The 20,865-nt window shown below is 36.7% G+C and overlaps 1 protein-coding gene across 5 annotated transcripts; it reads right to left on the reverse strand.

Annotated features, from left to right (window-relative positions):
* Positions 1-16,707: 16,707 nt before the first annotated feature.
* Positions 16,708-20,439, reverse strand: LOC139960478 (uncharacterized). Of its 5 annotated transcripts, none has more exons than XM_071958856.1 (4): positions 19,940-20,439; positions 18,857-19,021; positions 17,485-17,603; positions 16,708-16,972 (listed from the first exon to the last, which is right to left on the reverse strand). In XM_071958856.1, exons 1-4 carry the CDS (start codon positions 19,973-19,975, stop codon positions 16,888-16,890), a joined length of 405 nt encoding a protein of 134 aa, XP_071814957.1. In that variant the 5' UTR covers positions 19,976-20,439; the 3' UTR covers positions 16,708-16,887. The 5 variants fall into 5 exon arrangements, with proteins under 5 accessions (XP_071814957.1, XP_071814958.1, XP_071814959.1 ...); XM_071958857.1 differs by having other exon boundaries at positions 19,973-20,437; XM_071958858.1 differs by having other exon boundaries at positions 16,709-16,972; positions 20,146-20,436.
* Between the last annotated feature and the right edge of the window lie 426 nt (positions 20,440-20,865).

Raw genomic sequence — 20,865 nt, forward strand, 5'->3', positions numbered from 1 at the left:
GAGTAAGTGACCAATCTTCACATAAAATCAATACAAATCAACACTTTAAAAGGAGGAAGTGTGTGGAAGTAAGACAATATGGTTACTGCAATGGTTCCAGTGACCTAAATTGACCTCTACATGCATAACTTGTACATGGTATCAATAGCCTTGCAACTAATTTTGTGTGGAACTGTTAACTTGATGGCATGAGTTGTAGTTTAATATAAGGAAAAATGAAGCATGTCTTTGTTGTACCAAAAACTATTTTTGTTGCTCAACTTGTGTGAAGTTGTGTGGGTTTTCTCATAACCAGGGCTCATTTTTAAGGAAATTTTAAGGTTGTAGTTCGGACAACCTTGCCGTCATATTTGGTTGTCCGAAAGATTGTCTGCTTGTACAATGAAAGTACCAAAACATACTACTGGAGTAGTATGTTTTGTGGTACTTCGCACACATTGTGTGAAATAAAGTTACTAAATATATGGAGGGAATATTAGTTACTACTAGTTACGTACGCCCTGCGATATTCCAACACTTGGGAGTTTTAAATGGAGCCTTGCGCGAGAGCTCTATGTAAGTAATACTACAGTGTATCGATTAAGCATTGTAGGTGAGTACTGTAACGTTAGGTAACGCAGGTCAGTTCTATCGGCCTGAGGCTTAAGTCTTGCCCTTAGTGATTATTCTTACTTTTAGCCAAGGAAGCAAAACCTTCAAATTGCTTCCGTCTAACATTTTGGGGTGAACAAATCCCAAGTACACACACTCACAGTTAAGCATATGAAAAACATAACAATTGTTTGACTGAATATCTTTCTTTCTTTTAAAAAAACCCACAAATTCCTCTCGAAAGAACCAAAATTCCAATCCTTTGCACGGATGATTGAATTTGTTTGAAAACAAATAAATCATAACAATCAACCGAAAGTACTTTGTTAACAACAACTCCATTTCAGCCTTTCATGATGAAAATAGTCAATGGTGGTTTCCAAATTTCTTGTGATTTGCTTGCGGCTAATAGCCCTTATCATTGTCTACAAGCATTCTTGCATTTATAGTTTTCAAGGAACTCAAAGGGTGTTGTTTAAATACAATATGGTAATTCGGAAAATCCCTTTTCTTTTAGTTTGACATAAACTGGCAAACTAAAAGAATAGGGATTTGTTCGAAGTGTTGATCATTTGCGGCAAACTCTAGCCGTCTGTTGGACAACCTAAGTAGTGTTTTACGGTGCAGTCTGAAGTGAATTTTGGTCGTCTTGGACGATCGAACGGCCGTTAAATTTGTTTCTCTGATAGCTATGATCACAGTAATCGCTCTACTGTCTGTATCAGTTAGCTTGAATGACGTTAAACCGGGACTCTCTAATTACAATACAGAACCAGCAGCAGCAGCTAGGTCACTTCTATTTCTTGCAACCATTACATAGTCACAAAAACTGGTCACATTTGACACTGCTCAACTAAAGAGCATGTTCACTTGTTGTCGTTTTTATATGAAAATAGTATATAAATTTGGATGGCAAATCTTCTGAGTTAAGCATATCAGTATTTTGGTATAGAGATATTTTACTTCTACTTGACAGTATTCAGCAGGGGCGTATCCAGGATTTTCCAATAGGGGGGCGCCAGGCATGAATGATCGCCGTCCTGGGGGATGGGTCTAAGGGGAGGGGTGTACAATTTTTGCTTTCAAAGAAGGGCTGAAATGCAAAATGGTGTCATATGCATGGGCGGCGATCCGTACTTCCGAGTGTGAGGGGGGGGGGGATATGACCTTGTTGACTATCTAAGCGTAGCGCCACCATGGGTTGGCGCGAAGCGTACAAGAAAATTTTGGGATTAACAAACCCTCTAGATGGCCGGAAACGGCACTTCCCGAGGTTTCCACGCGGCATATACCTAACTTTAAAATAGGGATGTCATGTCCGAAATATCTCATAATCAGGATCCAAAATACTTTTTTTTTAAATTTCGGGTGTTATTTTGGGAAAATGGCCCCTGTCAATCTTGTTTCAGGCGCAACGTTAGAATGTTCGAGAGCTCTGTTATATTATTCGATGAAGAAAATGGCCTCATGCAGGCTATTATAGGCCTATACACATGCAATACACAATTACACATAGTTACATTCCTAGGTACCGATTGCTAGGGCATCCAGGTGAAACGTGTATTAAGCATTACCCTGGTTACATGAGATTCTCAGCTGTTCGAGGGAACATGTACGTGTGTAGGCCTACTATAGGGCCTATATGAATACTATCAGGGTGCATATATGTACTATATCAATACCGTGCGCGCAATAATACATTTTGTTGTTATAGGGCCAATGAAGCCTACAGTCAACTATTTTTGCTTTATATAGACGCTTTATTTGAAAAGATCGCACTGCGTTTATGGTAGGCGAGAAATGAAGCTAAAAAAGAGCCGTACATTAACGAAGATGCATAAATGTAGGCATGAAAATATTCTTATCCCTGGCATTTGGTGGGGGGGGGGGATATGGTGCATTACATCCCCTCCACCCATTTTCATGGGGGGATATATCCCCCCTCCACCCAGGATCGCCGGCCATGGCCATATGTGATCCATTTTTCGACCTTAATAATAAGCAACATTTCCAGTAAATATGGACACAAAAGGCAAAATTTAGTATGGCTGGCATGTCATTTAGTGTTTATAGTGATAATACAAATACAATTACCATCTATGTTTCTAAAACTATTATGCCGCCGAACTTCGCCAGAACCTTTTTTTGGCAAACAAAAAATAAAGCATACGGGAGGGGGGGGGGGGGGGGGTTGAGCGATCACCGACATCTCACATAAAGGTCGTCATCAATTTTTTTTTTTTTTTTGCTAAACTTTTCTTTTTTTTTGGTGACGGCCAATAGGGGGGGCGCGCGCCTGTTGCGCCCCCCCCCTGGATACGCCCCTGTTCAGTTGCATTACATTGAACAGTGCTTACTATCCCTGCAGGGCTAAGTTAACTGCAGCCAGCATTTTTTTGCATGTAGTTTGCAATGGTATTGGAAGGCTCAAGGTTGTGTTTCATGTACTGTACTCTGTCATGGCTGTTAGCTCCTCTTGGGACAATCTTCTATTTCTGCCAAAACAAAATGACACATAACAGCAAAAAAGAGTTATTATTTCTGGACCTAACAGAAGCTGGTCACATATGTTAGAAATCATTTTAAAAGTTAAACAAAGTCAATTCCAAAGGTCTTTTATTTGAGTTTTGTACCATGTTTAAATACTTACCAGTTTATTTCTATATGAACATTCCTCTGTACGATAGGGCAGTGACATCTCCAATGAAAACTGTAAATGTGTCCCTCTTTTAATGTTCAGAAAATCAATGCCATAAGAAGTGCCTGCTTTGAGCAGTTCAGTTTATTGAGATTTACACCAATTTCATGATCTGCTATATGCCTAAAATGGAAATATAATCTGCATAACTTACAGGGCTCCAAAACCTACTTCTGGGGAGTATAATCGTAGTATAAGAACAGCATGAGATGTAATAATCCAACAATTCATATTCATGTCTGTTTTATATTGTAAGGTTTACAACATCAGGAGTGCAAAGCTGTGACCTAGTTATATGTGGTGTTTCATTTTTACATTTCTTATGTGGTAAAGCTTACATGCCACTAGGCTTAGACTATACCTATATCATTGCATGGATAGGCTAGCCTAATTAACTGACATTTCAGCCAAAACCTGTTAAAGTTTGACACACAGTAGCTACCCCTCCCCCCCCCCCCTTTAATACCCAAAACCACTGATTGTTGACCAATTTAGATTGAAGTATAGTCCAGATAAAGATTAAAACTACACGAGTTGCATGGTTTTTATAATTGAATGGTATAAAATTATCATTTTTTCTCAATAAATTTCACATTATCAATACATATAACCCAATTTAGCTTAATTGCTATAGCCTAACCTGCATGGATGGGTATACGTTTTTCACTATGTTAGTCTAGGCAACTACAATAAGTGCATTGCATGCAAAAGCAATATTTTCTTTTTTCACTGTCGGCAATTACTAGTATTATAGCCATTTTCCCGAACATGTAGACCACTAGTGGTCTTAACATATCCACTGTTTAGCCTAGGTCTAGTCTTTTTAAAACCAAAGGCAAGCTACGGGGTCTAAATTGTGCTGACCCAAGCGTAATATTGCTGTGTATTGTATGGCTTTCGTTAGGTGTGTCCTCAGAAGTTACCGTACACCACAACTACGCCAGTTCGAACGTCTTGAGTCGCGACCAACAAACCGATCAGAGGCGATGATTGCAATATGCTAATAATCTATTTTAGTTAATTCACTGGTTTACCGCACTGGATTAACCAGGATTATGTTAACTAACGTAGACAATATCCAGGATTATGTTAGCATGTTGTTAACCAGAAAATTTTCAGCAGGTTGTTTTAGAGTGTACGTACAGTAGACTGAACTGTGTTTATCATGCCATAGTGTTATTGTAACAGCTAGTTCTGGTTATACTAAAAAGCAGAAGTCTAGTACACTGAAGTCGTCGAAACCTCTATGCATTTTGCATTCTGGTTTTATTTTTAAGAACTGTGTTGGGGTTTTCTTTGCAGAATGAAATATTCATCAACAAATTGTTAAATGATGACCTAAGGCATTTCATTATGCATAGTGTAAGTAAACGTGAGTTCTAGTAAAAGGTTTCCGTGTTTTTTTTCCAGTTTTCAGGATGTTCAGTTTTAAAATCTATATCATTTTAATCTCTGGAATGCTCTTAAATGGTTAAATTAATGATTAGTGCAGTCTTAAATGTTACTAATAATACGTAAAACACGTACACTTAACATTAACAACATAGGACCATTGGATGAAATTCAACACCACTCGTCTTTGCCATATTTGTAACGAAGTGTTATCATGTTATTTGACGATACAAAAAAGCATATATGAGTTCTGTTTACAATATCGCGCGTACTGACTGTATCACAGAAATGACAGTCTGAGAAGGTGACTTTATTGCCGGTGTTATAGACTAAGTAGTTCAACCACTTCAATTGATAAGCTTTATGTATCTTAAGGTCATTTTTCCAATATTAAAAGTGTTACGAAACAGAAATATAACAAATCAAAATTAATTTTTTGCCGAAAGTCACCCTTTTGTTAATCGGTTTTTTTCTCCGATATAATGTGAAATGGCATACCAACATATCCATACTTAGTCCGTTTTGCACCGATATATTTTTCGTAATGCTGCCCTCACAAGATTCCACTTGATTTCAAAGTTCGAAGTTGGTTGCCCTTTATAGCGACTGACGTGAATTTTAAGCGACATGAGCAACAATACATGGATGATCACCTTCCGAAATCTAAAGCAGACCCCAATTAGGTGAGAATCTTACCTAAAATCCCGAGAAAACATACGTATGTTTTGATACATGATAGGTCCTCCAATTATGATTTGTAAAACTACAATTGGTAAAAATTGTAAATCTGGTCATAACGGGGATGAAAATTAGTGTAAACATTGTACTCAAATTTCAAATTTCATCAATAACACAGCCGAAAACGTTTCCAAGTTTATTGTATTTGATTTTCTGGATGGTTATGATTGATATTAACAAGACATTTATGTACCGAACGGAATCGATAATTACTCGCCATGATTTATCATTCCATTCGAGGAAAACTCTGAAAAACGAAGATTAAATAATTGAATAATTATTTAAGTAACACTACATGTTTGGAGAAATAGTGTAATATAAGCGACCAATACCATCTGATATTCTTAAACTACAGCTGGAAAGTTTTCTTGGTATGATATTGTCACGCAATTATACACTTCATTGGTGATATAACGTACTTTATTATCTCACAGTACTTCGAGGGATTTCTTAACTTTATAGAAAAGAAGAACAAGAAGAAGAAGAAGCAAAAAGAACCAACCATTTAGAATCGCTTCGTGAATCAATACTTAGCCTTGTTGCATGCAAAGAGAATACAACAATGTTTGAGTTTGTCTATAGTTTACTTTGCATATAAGAATCTGGGCGGAAACTGTTATTGTCCGTTGACGCTGAATACCAACTAATGGCACTTTTGGCTTGAAGAGCGGGGAACAACTTATGTTTAAAATCGATATTACAGACACTTGTATCCGAGGTAGGATAAACGATGGTAAGTTCAATAATGAGGTCATTTTTGCAAGTCGGATATTCGACTGTTAACGTTCGTCCAAACAATAAATGTTTGCAAACACTCTTCCTTTAACTTAACATAGGCTGATCTCAAAATTACACTTTTAGACCAACAAAGTAAAAAACTATGACTCTCGTCCCCGTCGGAACTCTTTTTTTTAATTTATTTTTTATTTTGGCCCCGCTTCCGTATACATATATATATATATTTGAAATAGTAAAAAAAAAATACAAATATATTCTGGCTGTCACCTACAATTGAGTAGACGCGTGCAGCTGTAACGGCATGAAAAAATGAATGAGAGAGGCCTCTTTCATCCTTTTAAAAACTAGAAACATATTTTATACTCGATCTTTTATACGGCTGGGAGCATCGTTCTGGGAGTTCTTACACAGTATGATAGGCTGAAATGAAGGGACAGCATAGGACGATAGACAGGTCATTATCCCTTCCTCGATACGTGCAAAAATGCACAAACCTATAACAATTATTAAATTGTAGATCATCTAAAGGAGTTTATTAATATGTCGTGTGACTATGGAGCTAGCGGTCTATAAAAGTTATACCTCGAGCAGAGTATAGCATATAAACGTTACGCATAAATGATTTCACATGGAGGTCCCACTGTGCCGAATAAGTGTCTAATAAATGCTTAAGCGTCCAGGCACTGTATCGGAAACGCATCCTTGCAAAAATGCGAGTTTATATAGCAGTCTTCTCTGGTCAACGTGTGCAGTCAGACGAACGTTTACCATATAGCTGACCCTTCCAATTTACTTTTATTAATTTTCTTAAATAAAAAAATGTGATTCGTTACTATATACAACCGTTCAATAAATTTAATTATATAAAGCTGTATAAGTCCAACATTTTATTCCGACGAATAACCTTGAAAGTTTCAGTCTGCACTCAGGAGTTTTAAACGGCATTTGATTAGAATTTGACTATGGTTTAACTGGTAATATATTAGTTTGATATTACACAGAAGGCCTATATGCAGGGACAGTTATGATCTTGTTTATAGCAGGTATTATTGTCTGTGCTGCCTCCCATTGTCATGGGACATTGTCAGTATAATCACATTTGGGCACAGTCTCAACTCAAGATATCTGGCAAACGTCCTTTTTCTGTCCAACAAAATATATTATATTGCAACTAGATGACTTTAGCATTGCGGAGACTGTTTCTGCTGTTTGCATGTGTTTCTTCGACAGAGTTGCCCCATCAATGTTACCAAAGCATGCAGTCATGTCATTACGTTTCCCTCATGTATAGTCTCAGACGAAATTACGAAACCATTTTTTTTTGTGGAAAACTTGATCGCTGTTATATGTCAAAATGCAAAACGGAATAACATTATACTAGCCTACTTGAAAAAGAGAAAAAAACGTGAAATTTGGGCGCAACGTGCTCATAGTTTTCCATGAAATTATAGATAAAAAGAACAGGTTGTGTGCGAAAGAAGTGGAAGGGTATACTATACCAAATCTAACCCTCTCATTGAGAAACACTTCATGATTTTTTCATATTTGAAACCATGGTTTGATTTGTCGAGAATTTTCGTCTTGTTTGTGTGAAGTTGTATTGTATTCAAAGTATTATCACTGGACAGTAAAGCAGCGTGTGAAAAGTATAAAATGGCTACTGAAAGTTGTCTTCACTTACAAAGACACAAATATCAAGTTGCGAACCGTAGACAGAGGTCCCTCCATGACCAGCAGAGAACCCTCATGTCATACATGGAAATTCCTTCATTCGAACGGACATCTAACCGTGCGACCCGGTACGATATTAGTTACAAAGGTATGCGAAAGATGTAGAACAAGGGAAGAACTTTAGATAGTCCATGCATGTTGGGAAAAACTGGAATTATCGATTGTCATTATAATGATGCGCACAGGTCTACGTTATGACTATACTTATCTTGCCCCATGATAGTCATCTTCTACCGATTACTCTAAAGAGGAACAACTGATGAATTTATCTCTGTTTGTTTTACCTCTTGAGAACTGTGAAGGTTTTATATCCTGTTATAGTCGTTGGAAGTAACCGAAATATACGATTTGTATATGTAACCGACAGTACCGTCGTTCGGGTTTTATGAGCTTTGGAAAACATATAAAACTACATTTCCTTGGTGGTCGTAGACTCTCTGTAGTTCGCCTCCGCTAGGGTAGTATTGAAAAAGCCAAATCTATAGTTAAATTCATGAGCGTCTGCCCATTTTATTAACTGGTATCTGCGTAGGGTGGCCGGGTGAATGGAATGGAAGGGGACACATTGGAATCCATTTCAATGTTGCGTGGGATCTGCTAGTGGATTAACGCAGACATATGTTGGTCACATTTTATTCCGCTCTAATATTCTCGTATCAATAAAATCATCATATATGATTATGTAAAGGTTTGTTATGTCATGCACTCAAATGTGATAAAAATAACCTAGGCCATGATTTCAGTGTCATGTGATATAAAATGTTTTAACGTCTATATAACTTGCCTATTAGAGGGAGAGTTTGGTCAGAAATTATAATCTTGATATGTTCTAGTCCAAGAAGAAATTAAACTTTGTGTGATAGTATAACGTTTCCAAATAGCTATCGAGGTTTTCAAGGTGTTGACCTTTAAATGATACTTAACCTCTTCAATGTTCCTTTACGACTTGAGAGATGATGCCGTAGGCTCCTCAGTGCAGGCTTATATGTTAATCTTTATCCAATACTTTTGTAAATCATAAGAACTAAACCCAAACTGTTAACTTTCTATTAAAAAAAATAAGAGCATCATTGGATGACATACAACACCCATTTGTACTCGAAGTCTTGTAAGGTATTTTAAACATGTCATTTGAGGCCATAAAAGTCTTGTTTACCCCTGAGATTTGTGTTGCATCTGAGGAAGTGACCTAATGTTTTGTTTTATAGACTTAACAGTTCAGTCACTTTAATTAATGAACCGCAGATGTTTAAACGGTCACTTATTTTAATTAAGTTTTTAACAAAATCTAACCAGCTGGTCTGTAAGCAATGTCTATTAATGATCTACAAAATATCAGAGTTAATTCTGTGCCTAACGTCATCCCTTTAAGGCCAATGTGATCACGCCTCCGATAAGAGTTTCTTTTATTTTGATGCAAATAGGAACATAAATACATAGCATCCTGCATGGTTCAACTTCCATGTAATTCCTCTATGTGCTTGTGAGATATTTATCATTATCACAAATGTCACAGTTCGTACCCTAATTGAATTGGAGGCAAATATACGTGGGTGATGACAAATTTGGTCACTGACAATGTTTTTTTTTTAAATTTTTTTATTTGTCACTAGTTGAGCCATGGATTAGATAGGGTTTCAACTTCACGTATTAGATGATGTAAAAGTAACAATATTTCAAGGACTGTGGTGATGTCATATTGATAGGCAACTCAATTTGAAAACAGAAAATAGGATTTAAACTTTCAAGTAAGACATAAACCAAATTTGTCAGTGTGCTTCTGACATAACTTGTTTGTCTCTTCGAGTTCGACTTTGATACAAACAATCTTTTCAGCTTCTGATGCAGTTATTTTGAAAATGGTTTATAGGGCAAATTCAACAGGACGGTTATTTTGATTTTGTTTTGAACATGTTACTCTTTCATCAGCCAAGAAAAAAAAGAACAACTTGTAATCTCGACTAACCACGTATAATCACGAATTCTCCCGTTTCCGTATCATAAGTAGAGCTATATGCAACTGTAATTCCATTTATCCGTTAATGGCAGATTTAATCAGCTCACACGTCATCCGTCTCATAAAATACGTATTTTAATTTGTTAATGTACTTTCCAAGAATTTGTTTTAGCATAATTTCTCAACCACTTAAATCTTCTTTAAACCGTCTTTATTGGTAATCAAACCTGTCATCAACTTTGATTGCTATCACTTTTAAGGCCCTGTTCTTCATCGCCTTTTTAATTTCAACATTCTGAGGAAATTAACACTTGCGTCAACATTTGTTGAAGTATATACCGTTTGATTTCTAATCACAGGATTTGATCTTTAGCAATCTAATTACCATATCTTCTATCTAGTAAGGATTTGCTAGAATTCTGGTAACATTTCTTCCTTCTATAGTTCTGGTTGTCACTTCTGACTGGTTCATTTTCGCATGAGTAGGTTTTCATTCTGCTGTGTAGGGACGTTTTTGTCTTCTACAGAGTGTGGATTGTCGAGTTTACTCAACATATAGTAACGTGTAATATTTAGTCCTGCACACAGCCTCTTTAGCAGGGTTACCCTAACTTTATCCCCCCCCCCCATGAACCCCTGTGGATGTCAGAGTTGTCCACGAACCCCAGGCTTTTCGAGACACGATCTGAGTCATTATTATGTATAACTACTATAATACGCATAACAGTGCTTTGTAAAGACCAAGTATCACATGCATGTACGGTACGGTACGGTACTATGGCAACATATGCGCATTGAACGCGAAAAGAATTTGTCGATAGGTACGACTTTTGTATATTACTAAATTATATGACATATCAGATGTTAGCTCAACAAAAAGTACTCTAGTTTTGACTTTCAGAAATGTCTCACGAACCCCCTGGGATGGACTCACGCACCTCCTGTGGGTTCATGCACCCCACATGGTGCACCAGCATGGGTTAGGGAACCCCTGCATGCCTTATAGGGTGTATATGAAATATTACCCTGATTTTCCATGCTTTCCATGCAAACAAAATTTCTGTTTAAACTATCATTACCCCATTCCTCCTTCCAGGCTCCATAGATTTATCTGGCAACGCACTAAGCACATTTTCAAAAGTGCTACGTTTCTCAAGTTATAACTCGAAAAGGAGAAATGTTTCAACAATTTATAGCAATCCCCCCCCCCCCAAAGACCCAGAAAATCCTCCAGTGTTTGTCCCCTTACGATTTAATAGCATCCTTTACGCCACTGATAGCTCATTATTAAATCATTGCGTCAATTTGTTTCCTTGACAATTATACTGCGAAGTAAATTTATTAAGTTTTGACAACTGATAAGAAATATTCGCTTTCGAATTTTACCCAGTGGCGCATCCAAAATCTTATAAATTAGGGGTATATATGAACTTGAAGTTGGTCCCAGTGTAGGAGGGTCTTGGAGCATCCTCCCTGACCCCACCTTCTGACCCCCACCCCCTCCCTTCTCCCAGACTTCAAATGGTGACTTCTGAGACATATTTAGACCACAAATGTGGGGAACCAGAAAGCACTGTGAAACCATTTGTTTGTTATCCCAGGTTCGCGCTTCCATCGGTAAATATTTTGCTCTCTTATTCTTTGTTCTGGATTGCTTAAGGCTGATCCTATCGCATCGCCGAGATATTCAGCAGATATGACGGACTTTCCCTAAGGGATTAACGAACCATTTACAGCACTTTAACTGCTTTGACATTATTTGAAAGTTTTAAATAATTATAAATGGAGTATCAAAATTTTTGACATTAAATCAATTCCTTTCACTTCCTAGATGGATTCGGTTACCAAGTTTTCAAAGAAATCCAACCTAAACTTAACAAAAAGAACACAAAACAAGTGTTTTTAAGCAAATGTGTATATTGACTGATATGGTTTATTGCTGCAACAGTTAATCGTGCTCGCTCGAAGAAATCAACCTATTGGCAGTTTTAGCGAACATTCTGTTATACATTCATGAATGCATATTCTGGTCATTGAACCAGACGCAGCCGTGTGACTGCCGTGGCATTTATATCATTAACAGGTCGTTTACATGAAGAAACAATCATCTTATATTACGCAGCTGTAAAACCATGTAACAAGCAGCTAGGTGTCATGAGTCGATACATTATCGAACGATATGTGATTTTCTCAAAGTTACGGTTTTTTTGTCAAATTCTGTAGAATGTGAAACGGGTTACACGTACCATACACTGATATATTTCGTATGCTATAGATTAATTTCATTTCACTGGACGAGCCTGTATTACTCTAATACTGTTATAAACAGTTTTATCGTTATTGGTATTGTTGCTTTAATTATTCCAGGCTACAGTGTCACACTTTTTAGTCAAAAAAGAAGAAAAAAAAACAGTGCTAAAAAATCTACATGGCTAAAATCGAGTTCTCACTGGCATCTCCGGATATACAGAATACATAACTCACTGTACGGAGCATGCAGGGTCTATAATATTTGCCGATCATAAGCAGTAATATACAGGGCTTTATGTTATAGGTAGACCTATATGGAAACCGTCTTACCATATGCTTAATTTCTTAATCTCTACTGGCAAAAATAAAAATGCAACTGACTTCTTCGCTACCGGCAAATGAGAGAGTTCACTGGCTTTTGTAGCCATTAAAAAAAAGCCCGAAGTTCGAGGTCTGTTATTCGTAAGGCCTATTCCTCTAAGACTGTTATTGTTATAATATTTAGCTATTGTTATTGTCATCGTTACATTGTGTAAGGTTTATTACTTTAATTCTTAAGCGTCAGCAAAGCAGCATCAATGCAGTGATCGATTCCTTTACTTTTCAATGATTTTGACAGTTTTCTATCATTATTATTCGTATAAGGTCTGATGTATAACAAACAAAAACTGCGTGGGGGGGGGGGGGGGGCTATAAGAATAGAAACCCACGTTTTTTATTTTGATGGTAGCCTATTAAAAATACTGTACAGTAACATGCCCTATTTATATTTCACCCGGTCTTCTTGTCACTGTTCACTGGTGTTGTAATACTTCTGTCATATTATGGTATTGGTGGCATACTGCATGCAGTCGATAATACCCTGTCTGGTTGTTCCCAGAAAAATGCCAAAAATAACCCAACAACAATAGAAGTGCATTTTGTTTAGCTATAATTGGTTTTTGTAAGAGCGTGAAAGAAATTTTTCTATTTAGACACTATAGGCATTCAGAGAACAGCGAATAACTATTTTCTGGTGAGTGACGAATTTTTACAGCTCTCGTTATAGCTCAAACTCTGTATAGGCCGTCATGGTACAGGAAATTGTAGGTAATTGCCTTTGTTTTTTTATTATTTACAATATTCAGTCAGGAAGGCAGGTATTGATATACGACGCTAAACAACCACATATTCAGAGAAGGGAGAAGCCGAATGACTTGAATTATTTTTAAGTCTTCACGTCTGGTGGCTATCCAGTTAACATCACTTTTACCTCATTTTGGCTGCCACGAATGGCGAATATTTTAGCAATTAAGTGAGAGGGAACGTTTATCTAGTGGAACGGTCTATAAAGTTGACGAATTGGTATAATTAAGTATTGATGGGAGAGTTATAAGGAGTATATGCTACCTTAAAGGAAATTTTCTTGTTAGAGACTGGCAGCTTTGTCTATAAACCTTGCAGCTCAGGTTTCAAACTATATCAATAATAACATGATTTACTGAAACGTGATTTTACTGGCTGAATTACTTAATGACGAGTAATACACTAATGAATATTCATACGATGTAAGAATTGTCAGTGCCGTGGTAGTTTGGTGAGGTGTGCAAAACATGACGTATTACTTTCTCTACAGGATAAATAATGAGAGGGGTAAATATTTAGATGACCCGGTGCTAATGACAGACCAACACTAACTTCATACCTGTATATTGTATCAGTTTAACACTTGCATGATTTATCTATCTTTACTCTCAAAATTTAATAAACAGTGAAAACTAAAAACATCAAATATTCTCATGCAAACCTTAATAACAGTTACAAGTTCAATATCCTCTTATGAAAAGCTCAAAGTGTGTCAATCTTGGACGGTTCAATTACCATACCCAAGAAAATAGTTTTCCCTTTAGGGAAATGTACTTTTATATGGTGATATTGCAGCTAATGAATATGCATTTATCACAACATATTATAACAATAATCAATCATTTCTCAAATCAACATCCACTCTGGATTTGTTTTTTAATTTTTATATTCTTTAATTGATGTTTGAAAGAGAACGTAAAGTTCTTAAGATTGTGTTTTACTTTTATGTTTGCAAGTCATCGCGTATATACTTATATTATCATGTTTAACGCGAGTAGCATACTGTGGTATAATATCCCCTTTGACATATTGTAATGACCCTGCCATTCACGCTATAGGTAGAATTTCTTTCCTGTTAACTTTATTCATAAACTTAATTAAGCCAATACATCATGAGGCTGTAAGTTTGCTTCGGCCAATTAGGTCAAACTTTTTTTCCGTGTGGTATTCTTAGTTTCAGAAGCACTATTATACGCGGAGTGTATTTATCATGAGTTGATCCTTCGGTGTAGAACGGCAAATAAATGTTTCTTGCAATTATCTTTGATGAATTAGTTTTGTCGTTTTTAATGTTTAGATAAAAGCAGTTTTTGAGTTTACTTTTCAAGAAACGTTTCGAGACTTCTAATGCACTATGAAATCTCATCTTGACCGTAAAACAACCGTAAACGACAACAACTCAGCTATACTAATAATAATAGGATGCATGAAGAAATCAGTGGAGAAACGTCATGTGTATTGTGCACTATACCACTAAAATGTCATACTTGATAACTCCTTAAAGCAAAAAAAAAATTTGGGATTCTGAAAGGTCCGTGTAAAATTGTACTCGTTTTTTCTTCTGTTTTTAGAGTAGCTCTGAAAATACCATCAACTTATATCCCCCTTTTTGTGGGGGGGGGGGGGTGGTATTTTGTCAGTCAGTTTCAAGTACTTCTCTCTCATTTTAGCAGAGTTATGCTCAACTTTATGAGTTTGTTAAGGAGAGAAGTCTGGATAAGATCTCCAAAGAAACTATAAAAAGGGCGATATAAAGAAGAGAGAAAAGAAGAAGATACTACTCAACAATAAAAAGGCCTAATGGATAAGCAAATGAGATTGCACAGAGCAAGAAGACAACACATGGTTTGACATCTAGTTCGTTTCATTCATGCAGATATATATATATATATATATATATATATATATATATATATATATATATATATATATATACACTCTAAAAACCAAAGTGCTGAAAACAGCACATAGAGTGCTATTTTACAGCACTTTCCAAGAGCCCTGAGAGGGACAGCACCCTAAGTGCTATAAATAACACTCTCAATGGTGCTAACTATACTAGCACCTGAAAAGTGCTGCAACAGTCCCGCACTTTAAGTGCTACCACCAGCACTGGAAAGAGCAAAGTAGGCACCTGTAAGTGCAAGTCCTTAGGTCAGTATTAGGGTGTACAGAGCACCACTAACTGTAGACTCAGAATCTGTATCACTTGCAAAATATGGAATGTAAAGGGTAGGTCAAAACACAGCATCTCCTGACTGAAATAAAAGGGAACACATTTCTTTTCTTTCTTTCTTTTATTGCTTCCTGTACTTGAGAAATAAAAAATCATGAGTTAGACTTAAACCATATAGTGTAGACAGATTAGCTTTAGTATGTCAGCTAAGCCCTTTGTTTACTATAAAAATTTAAGGCTGTTGACCAGAAGTGCTAGAGTATATCCATGCATAGTGTTCTAGCTTAACTTTATGTTTACATTTAGCCATGGATGTTACTAAGTTAAAACATGATATTAATTTACTGTATTAGTACTGAGTGATATTGACAGTAGATGGGACTATGCACCCCTAAAATCCAGTAAAATCCAGATTCCAACTGGATAAGATCTCAGATTGGACAAAAATTAAATAAATAAACAAACCATTTTTTACCACCCAATGAGGTTGAGTTTCCATGGTCTCATATTTTGAACAACATCTTCAAACCTATTCACTCCACTCTTTTCATGAAGTCAAATGAAAATAACACCAACTTGATCCCCAAATAGGTCAAAAATAAACTGAAACACTGAATATCCTCTAACAGCTTGAATGAATGTTTTAAAACAAGATAAAAGTAACAGTGACAACACCCAATCAAGACTAAGTTAGATAAGCCTACGCTCCGAAGGGCGAGCAAGTGCCTGACATATTGTGAGTCATTAATTATTAATGAGTAATTCATATGAGTGGCTGTGGCTGAGATCTGGTGCAAGCAGTATCCCTCCCATGTTTATAAGCAACTTAAATTATCAACTGTACAACCTGAATAACTGGTCAAAACTTGATTTATCCATCACAACCAGGTTCATCTGGAGATGATTTTAGAGATATATGTGGGTCTAAGTTGTGTAGTGGTCAGTTTTGTATTTGTTTACCCTGTGTTGTAGGCCTTATAATTCTGTTAATGTCAAAAATCCAACTACACTTTATATAATAGCTACATACTAAGCTCTAAAGGATTACAAGAATTGAAACACTGATCCCAAAGATAAAACATACGGCATGTTTTTCTACTACAAAATGGCCATTGCAACTTACTTAAGAAACGTTATGAGAAATCATGAAAGAGATTAATGCTTGTAATTAAAACGAATAAATTTTCAGACATGCTTGCAAAAAACTTTCCTTTATGCTTTTAAACTAAACTGTGAACAGTCTCTACTCCACATTTTGCAAAGCAATCCTTATCTCCTTAACACAATTACTTATCTTTTGACCTGATGGAGGTATGCCATACACCACAGTTTGAATAAAGGTGTAGAAATCTGTGAGCTGCACCGCATATGCTACAATAAAAACATAATGAACTTTCATTAGAATATCTGTAGCTGCTACAATTCCACATGCTTGCCTGGAAACAGGTAGGGCAACTCCATCCAGAACTACAAAAAACTGCTGCAAGTCAGTCACATTGCTTCCAATGGCCAAGAGGTGTGGCTGTTTTCTGCTGAGTTGGCTTTTCTTTGCATATTCTTCCACATTTGTTCCGATCTAAGAAGAATGGAAATTAATTCATGCATTAATTTCCAAAATAGTGCCGATTTCTCTAGTAACCTCTGAAAACTTCAACTAGTCCAGCTGACAATTACTTCACATCCTGCTTGCATCACTAACCGTACTATTATGTATCTTGCCTGAACTGCTGCCTGGCTTGTGCCATATTTTAACCAAATATAAAATCCATATTAATAACTAACCAGCTACAAAAATATGCAAATATAACTTGATATATAATACAGGATTATCTGGCTCAGGTACAGAATAGTCTACATTAACCCACATCTGGATCAGATAGTTTTATGTGGTTGACTCTTATCTCCTGAAGGAAAGACACATTTAATAAGAGCACCTACCTGGACCGCCCAGCACAGATTGAGCCAAGGGGCTGAGGCCTAGAGGACAGAATGTCAGTACCAATATCCCCTAGGCTCAAATGGTTAAAGATTGATCACTCTGCATGAATTTTGGCAGATCTTTCCCACTCAACACACAAAACAACTTACTGGTTGCCAGGCGATGAAGTAACGGACATTGTCATCTCGACTGCATTTTCTACTTTTCCTTGTGTTGAAAGACGGCAATAGGTGAACCAATGCAAAGAGACCGTACCTGGATGCATGTTCTAAAGAAGAAAATGAAAAGTTTCTTAATAATGAAAAACATAAAAACAGATTACATATCTCAACAAAACAGATGTATATGTCAACAAAATAGTGTGACATGTCAGTTAGTAACTGTTTGTTCCTACTACTTGCTCTAGTAATTGCAATATACAAATTACACATAGGCACTGCATGCCAAAAAAAAAGAAACACATTCTGATATACTTTTATGTCCACTGAACCCAATTACATAGGCCTATGTCAATTTCACAGTTATAGGTTTTTTCAAAGTCACTAAAATAAATATGGTGGAAGACTGAAGGATTTCTGGGATTCTTCTATAATTAATATTGGTTAGGCCAGGAAATTAATACTTTTGCTTATTGAATACACTGTTGGATGGAGGAAACTAAGGCATCAAGTGGTACAGTAACTTGTATCAATGAATGAACCAAGCAAGTGGCTATACAGGTACAACCCTACACCACCAGACTTACAACATTGGTTCTAGAATGTTTCTAGAATAATAACACACCCCTCCACCCACAGCGCTTTAACAGTACGTGGCTCAAGAAACAAATTTCCTTCAGTTTACCCTTACTCCACAGCTGGAATTAAAGCAAAAGTGAACAGGATTGCCAGCTTAATCAATTTTAGTGAATGGGCCTAAGAACTGGCTACAAATTTAGACCCAATAGTTATAACCTTTGATCTGAAATCTGGATACAAGTTTTAATCCACTGATTTCAACAATTTGCGAGCAATCTGATAATGATCTGGCTATTTTTGATTCACAAGCTGCAGCCTGAATTGACACTTAAATGATCTTTGACCTCAATTTTTGGATACATTCGTGATGGGTCCCCTCCCATGGATCAGCTTAGCCAAGTTAGCTCCAGTACTTGAAAATTCACATAAGACTGCAAGGAGATAATACCACTTAATGAACTATCGTTAGACAGGTAGATGCCCACCAATCACATAAGCTCCCACCAGCTTCTATGGTGTCAGAACTTAAGTCTTCTTCAAAATCTAGATTGGAATGTAATTTAGTTTTAGTTTAATCACTTTCATTCATTTCTTCCATGTATGTTTAAAGAAAGTTGGGTACCAGACAAACTGTTAACAGCATTGCCACTTTTCTGTACATGATTTCACCTATAGCAGTCTTTTAAAGAGCTAACATACCAAATATTCACTACAGAAAACTTGACTGAACTTGCACAATGCGAGTCACATGACTACAAAATGTTAGCACTTTTTTGAAACATACCCTCAGACTTTTCTGTTTCTTCAAATTCAAACCGAAGGTCCCGCAGAGCTGAGTTGGTGAGTACATGCTATGTACTTCCAAATGAAGCGGGAATGTACCCTCCCATTTCATCAAAAAGTTATTGGCGACCTGATCTCCATACATCTGCTCAAAGTCTTGCAAAATCTACAAGTAAAAGAATAGAACAAGAAAACATGCAATGAATCCCAAAACATGTCAGGTTTCTTTCATTTTTCTGCAAAAGCTTGCGTCTATAAACAGTATAAAAAAAGCATGTTTAAAGTTTCACCTAAATTTGTTTCAAATTAATTGGAAAATTAAGCCTACCTATAGTCTTTCACTTTCCATGACAGAACATCTTAAGTGAAGCATATTTACATTGGGAGTCATCATTTCAAAAGAAAAGATACTTATAGTAGGCCTTCCTTGATAGGTGCAAACAAGGCAAACATTTGGGTACACAACATTAAGCGATGCATGAAATATGGGAAACACTATGAAGGTCAAATAAGAATAGGATGTATACAATTACTCTGATCATTATTTTATTTTTACATTTACTTTAATTTTTCTTTAAACCTGAATAATGTATGACTGTGAAGTATGGTTTGTACTTGTACTTTGTAGGCTACTTCATTTTGTAGTCGGCGATCACACACAGACCTTACACTGCAAAGTAACATTAACAACACAACGTTAGCCCTGTTACCACAATAATGTTAGACCTAGGCTAGGCTACCACAAATTCAAAGCGTAATATGGAGTGACAGGCCGTCCAAAACGTTCTCTTGTGGTCGTCTAGCGGCCATCGGCTCATATTCTTTAGGCATTGGCATATAAACCAATACCAATACTTATTGCATTGGGCCTGCCTCTCTTATACGTTAAGACTCTGTGATGGCCACTTGTGCAAACGCAGTAGACTGTAGTACCAGTAGTACACCTCAATCGAATCGCCATTTGCGGCCATAAAGTTAGGCCTTATAAATGTTACAATAAGGAGGTCGGCTAGGCCTATATACGCCCAATCATAAACTTGGCATAGCCTAATGTTATATCAGAGCGCATTTGGCATTTACATACGTGAATAGACCTATGAAGTAAGTGGTAGGCTACCATCACTAAGACGTCGACAGAGGTATTATTTCAAGGAAATTCCCGACGTCATCAGCAAAGCTAGGTTATTGAAAACATGAATGATCACTCAAATTTCATGAAAGGTCGCCATATCAGCTTTCAAATATTCCTTACTCTGGAGAATATTCACAGATTTCAATTCAGAAACTTACGTCTGCCGGTGGAACGTTCGTCACGTCTAGCGATGCGATATGCAACTATTTGGTTATAACCAATAGCGTTGTTGCATGTTACTGACGTCACCGCCTTCAGCCAATCAAAAGTTAATACGAAACTTTCAGCACTTAACAAGTGCAGTGCGTCACAACTGCGGCGATAGCACTTTGGTATGGTGCAAGTTATTTAACACTTGAAGGTTGAGATACTAGCTCTTAAAGTGCTAATTGATGACTAGCACCGTGTTGGAGCTACTAAATTAGCACTTCAGTTTTTAGAGTGTATATATATATATATATATGCCACTTGAAATTTGAAAGTATCAACATCAAATACACATGTTAGAGATTGTTATGTGAAGTGACATCGGTCTTAAACCATAATATTTTCGTTGAGATCGGAATTTTCGCAGCAAAAATCACGTTGCTGTCCTCTATTGTGCGCGTTGTTATTCACGTCTGAGTGGTTACTTATTTCATCTTAATGTCTCATCTTCGTTCTGCCTCTCTCCCATCCCTCCAAACAGACACAAACAACTCATCTCATCTTCGTTCTGCCTCTCTCCCATCCCTCCAAACAGACACAAACAACTCATCTCATCTTCGTTCTGCCTCTCTCCCATCCCTCCAAACAGACACATACAACTCATTGAGTACTCCTTATAGTCTGAACTTCGAAGACACATTTGAGCCTATTATTATTTTCATTTTCATTTT

This window comes from Apostichopus japonicus, chromosome 19, assembly GCF_037975245.1.
Source record: "Apostichopus japonicus isolate 1M-3 chromosome 19, ASM3797524v1, whole genome shotgun sequence".
NCBI lineage: Eukaryota > Metazoa > Echinodermata > Holothuroidea > Aspidochirotida > Stichopodidae > Apostichopus > Apostichopus japonicus.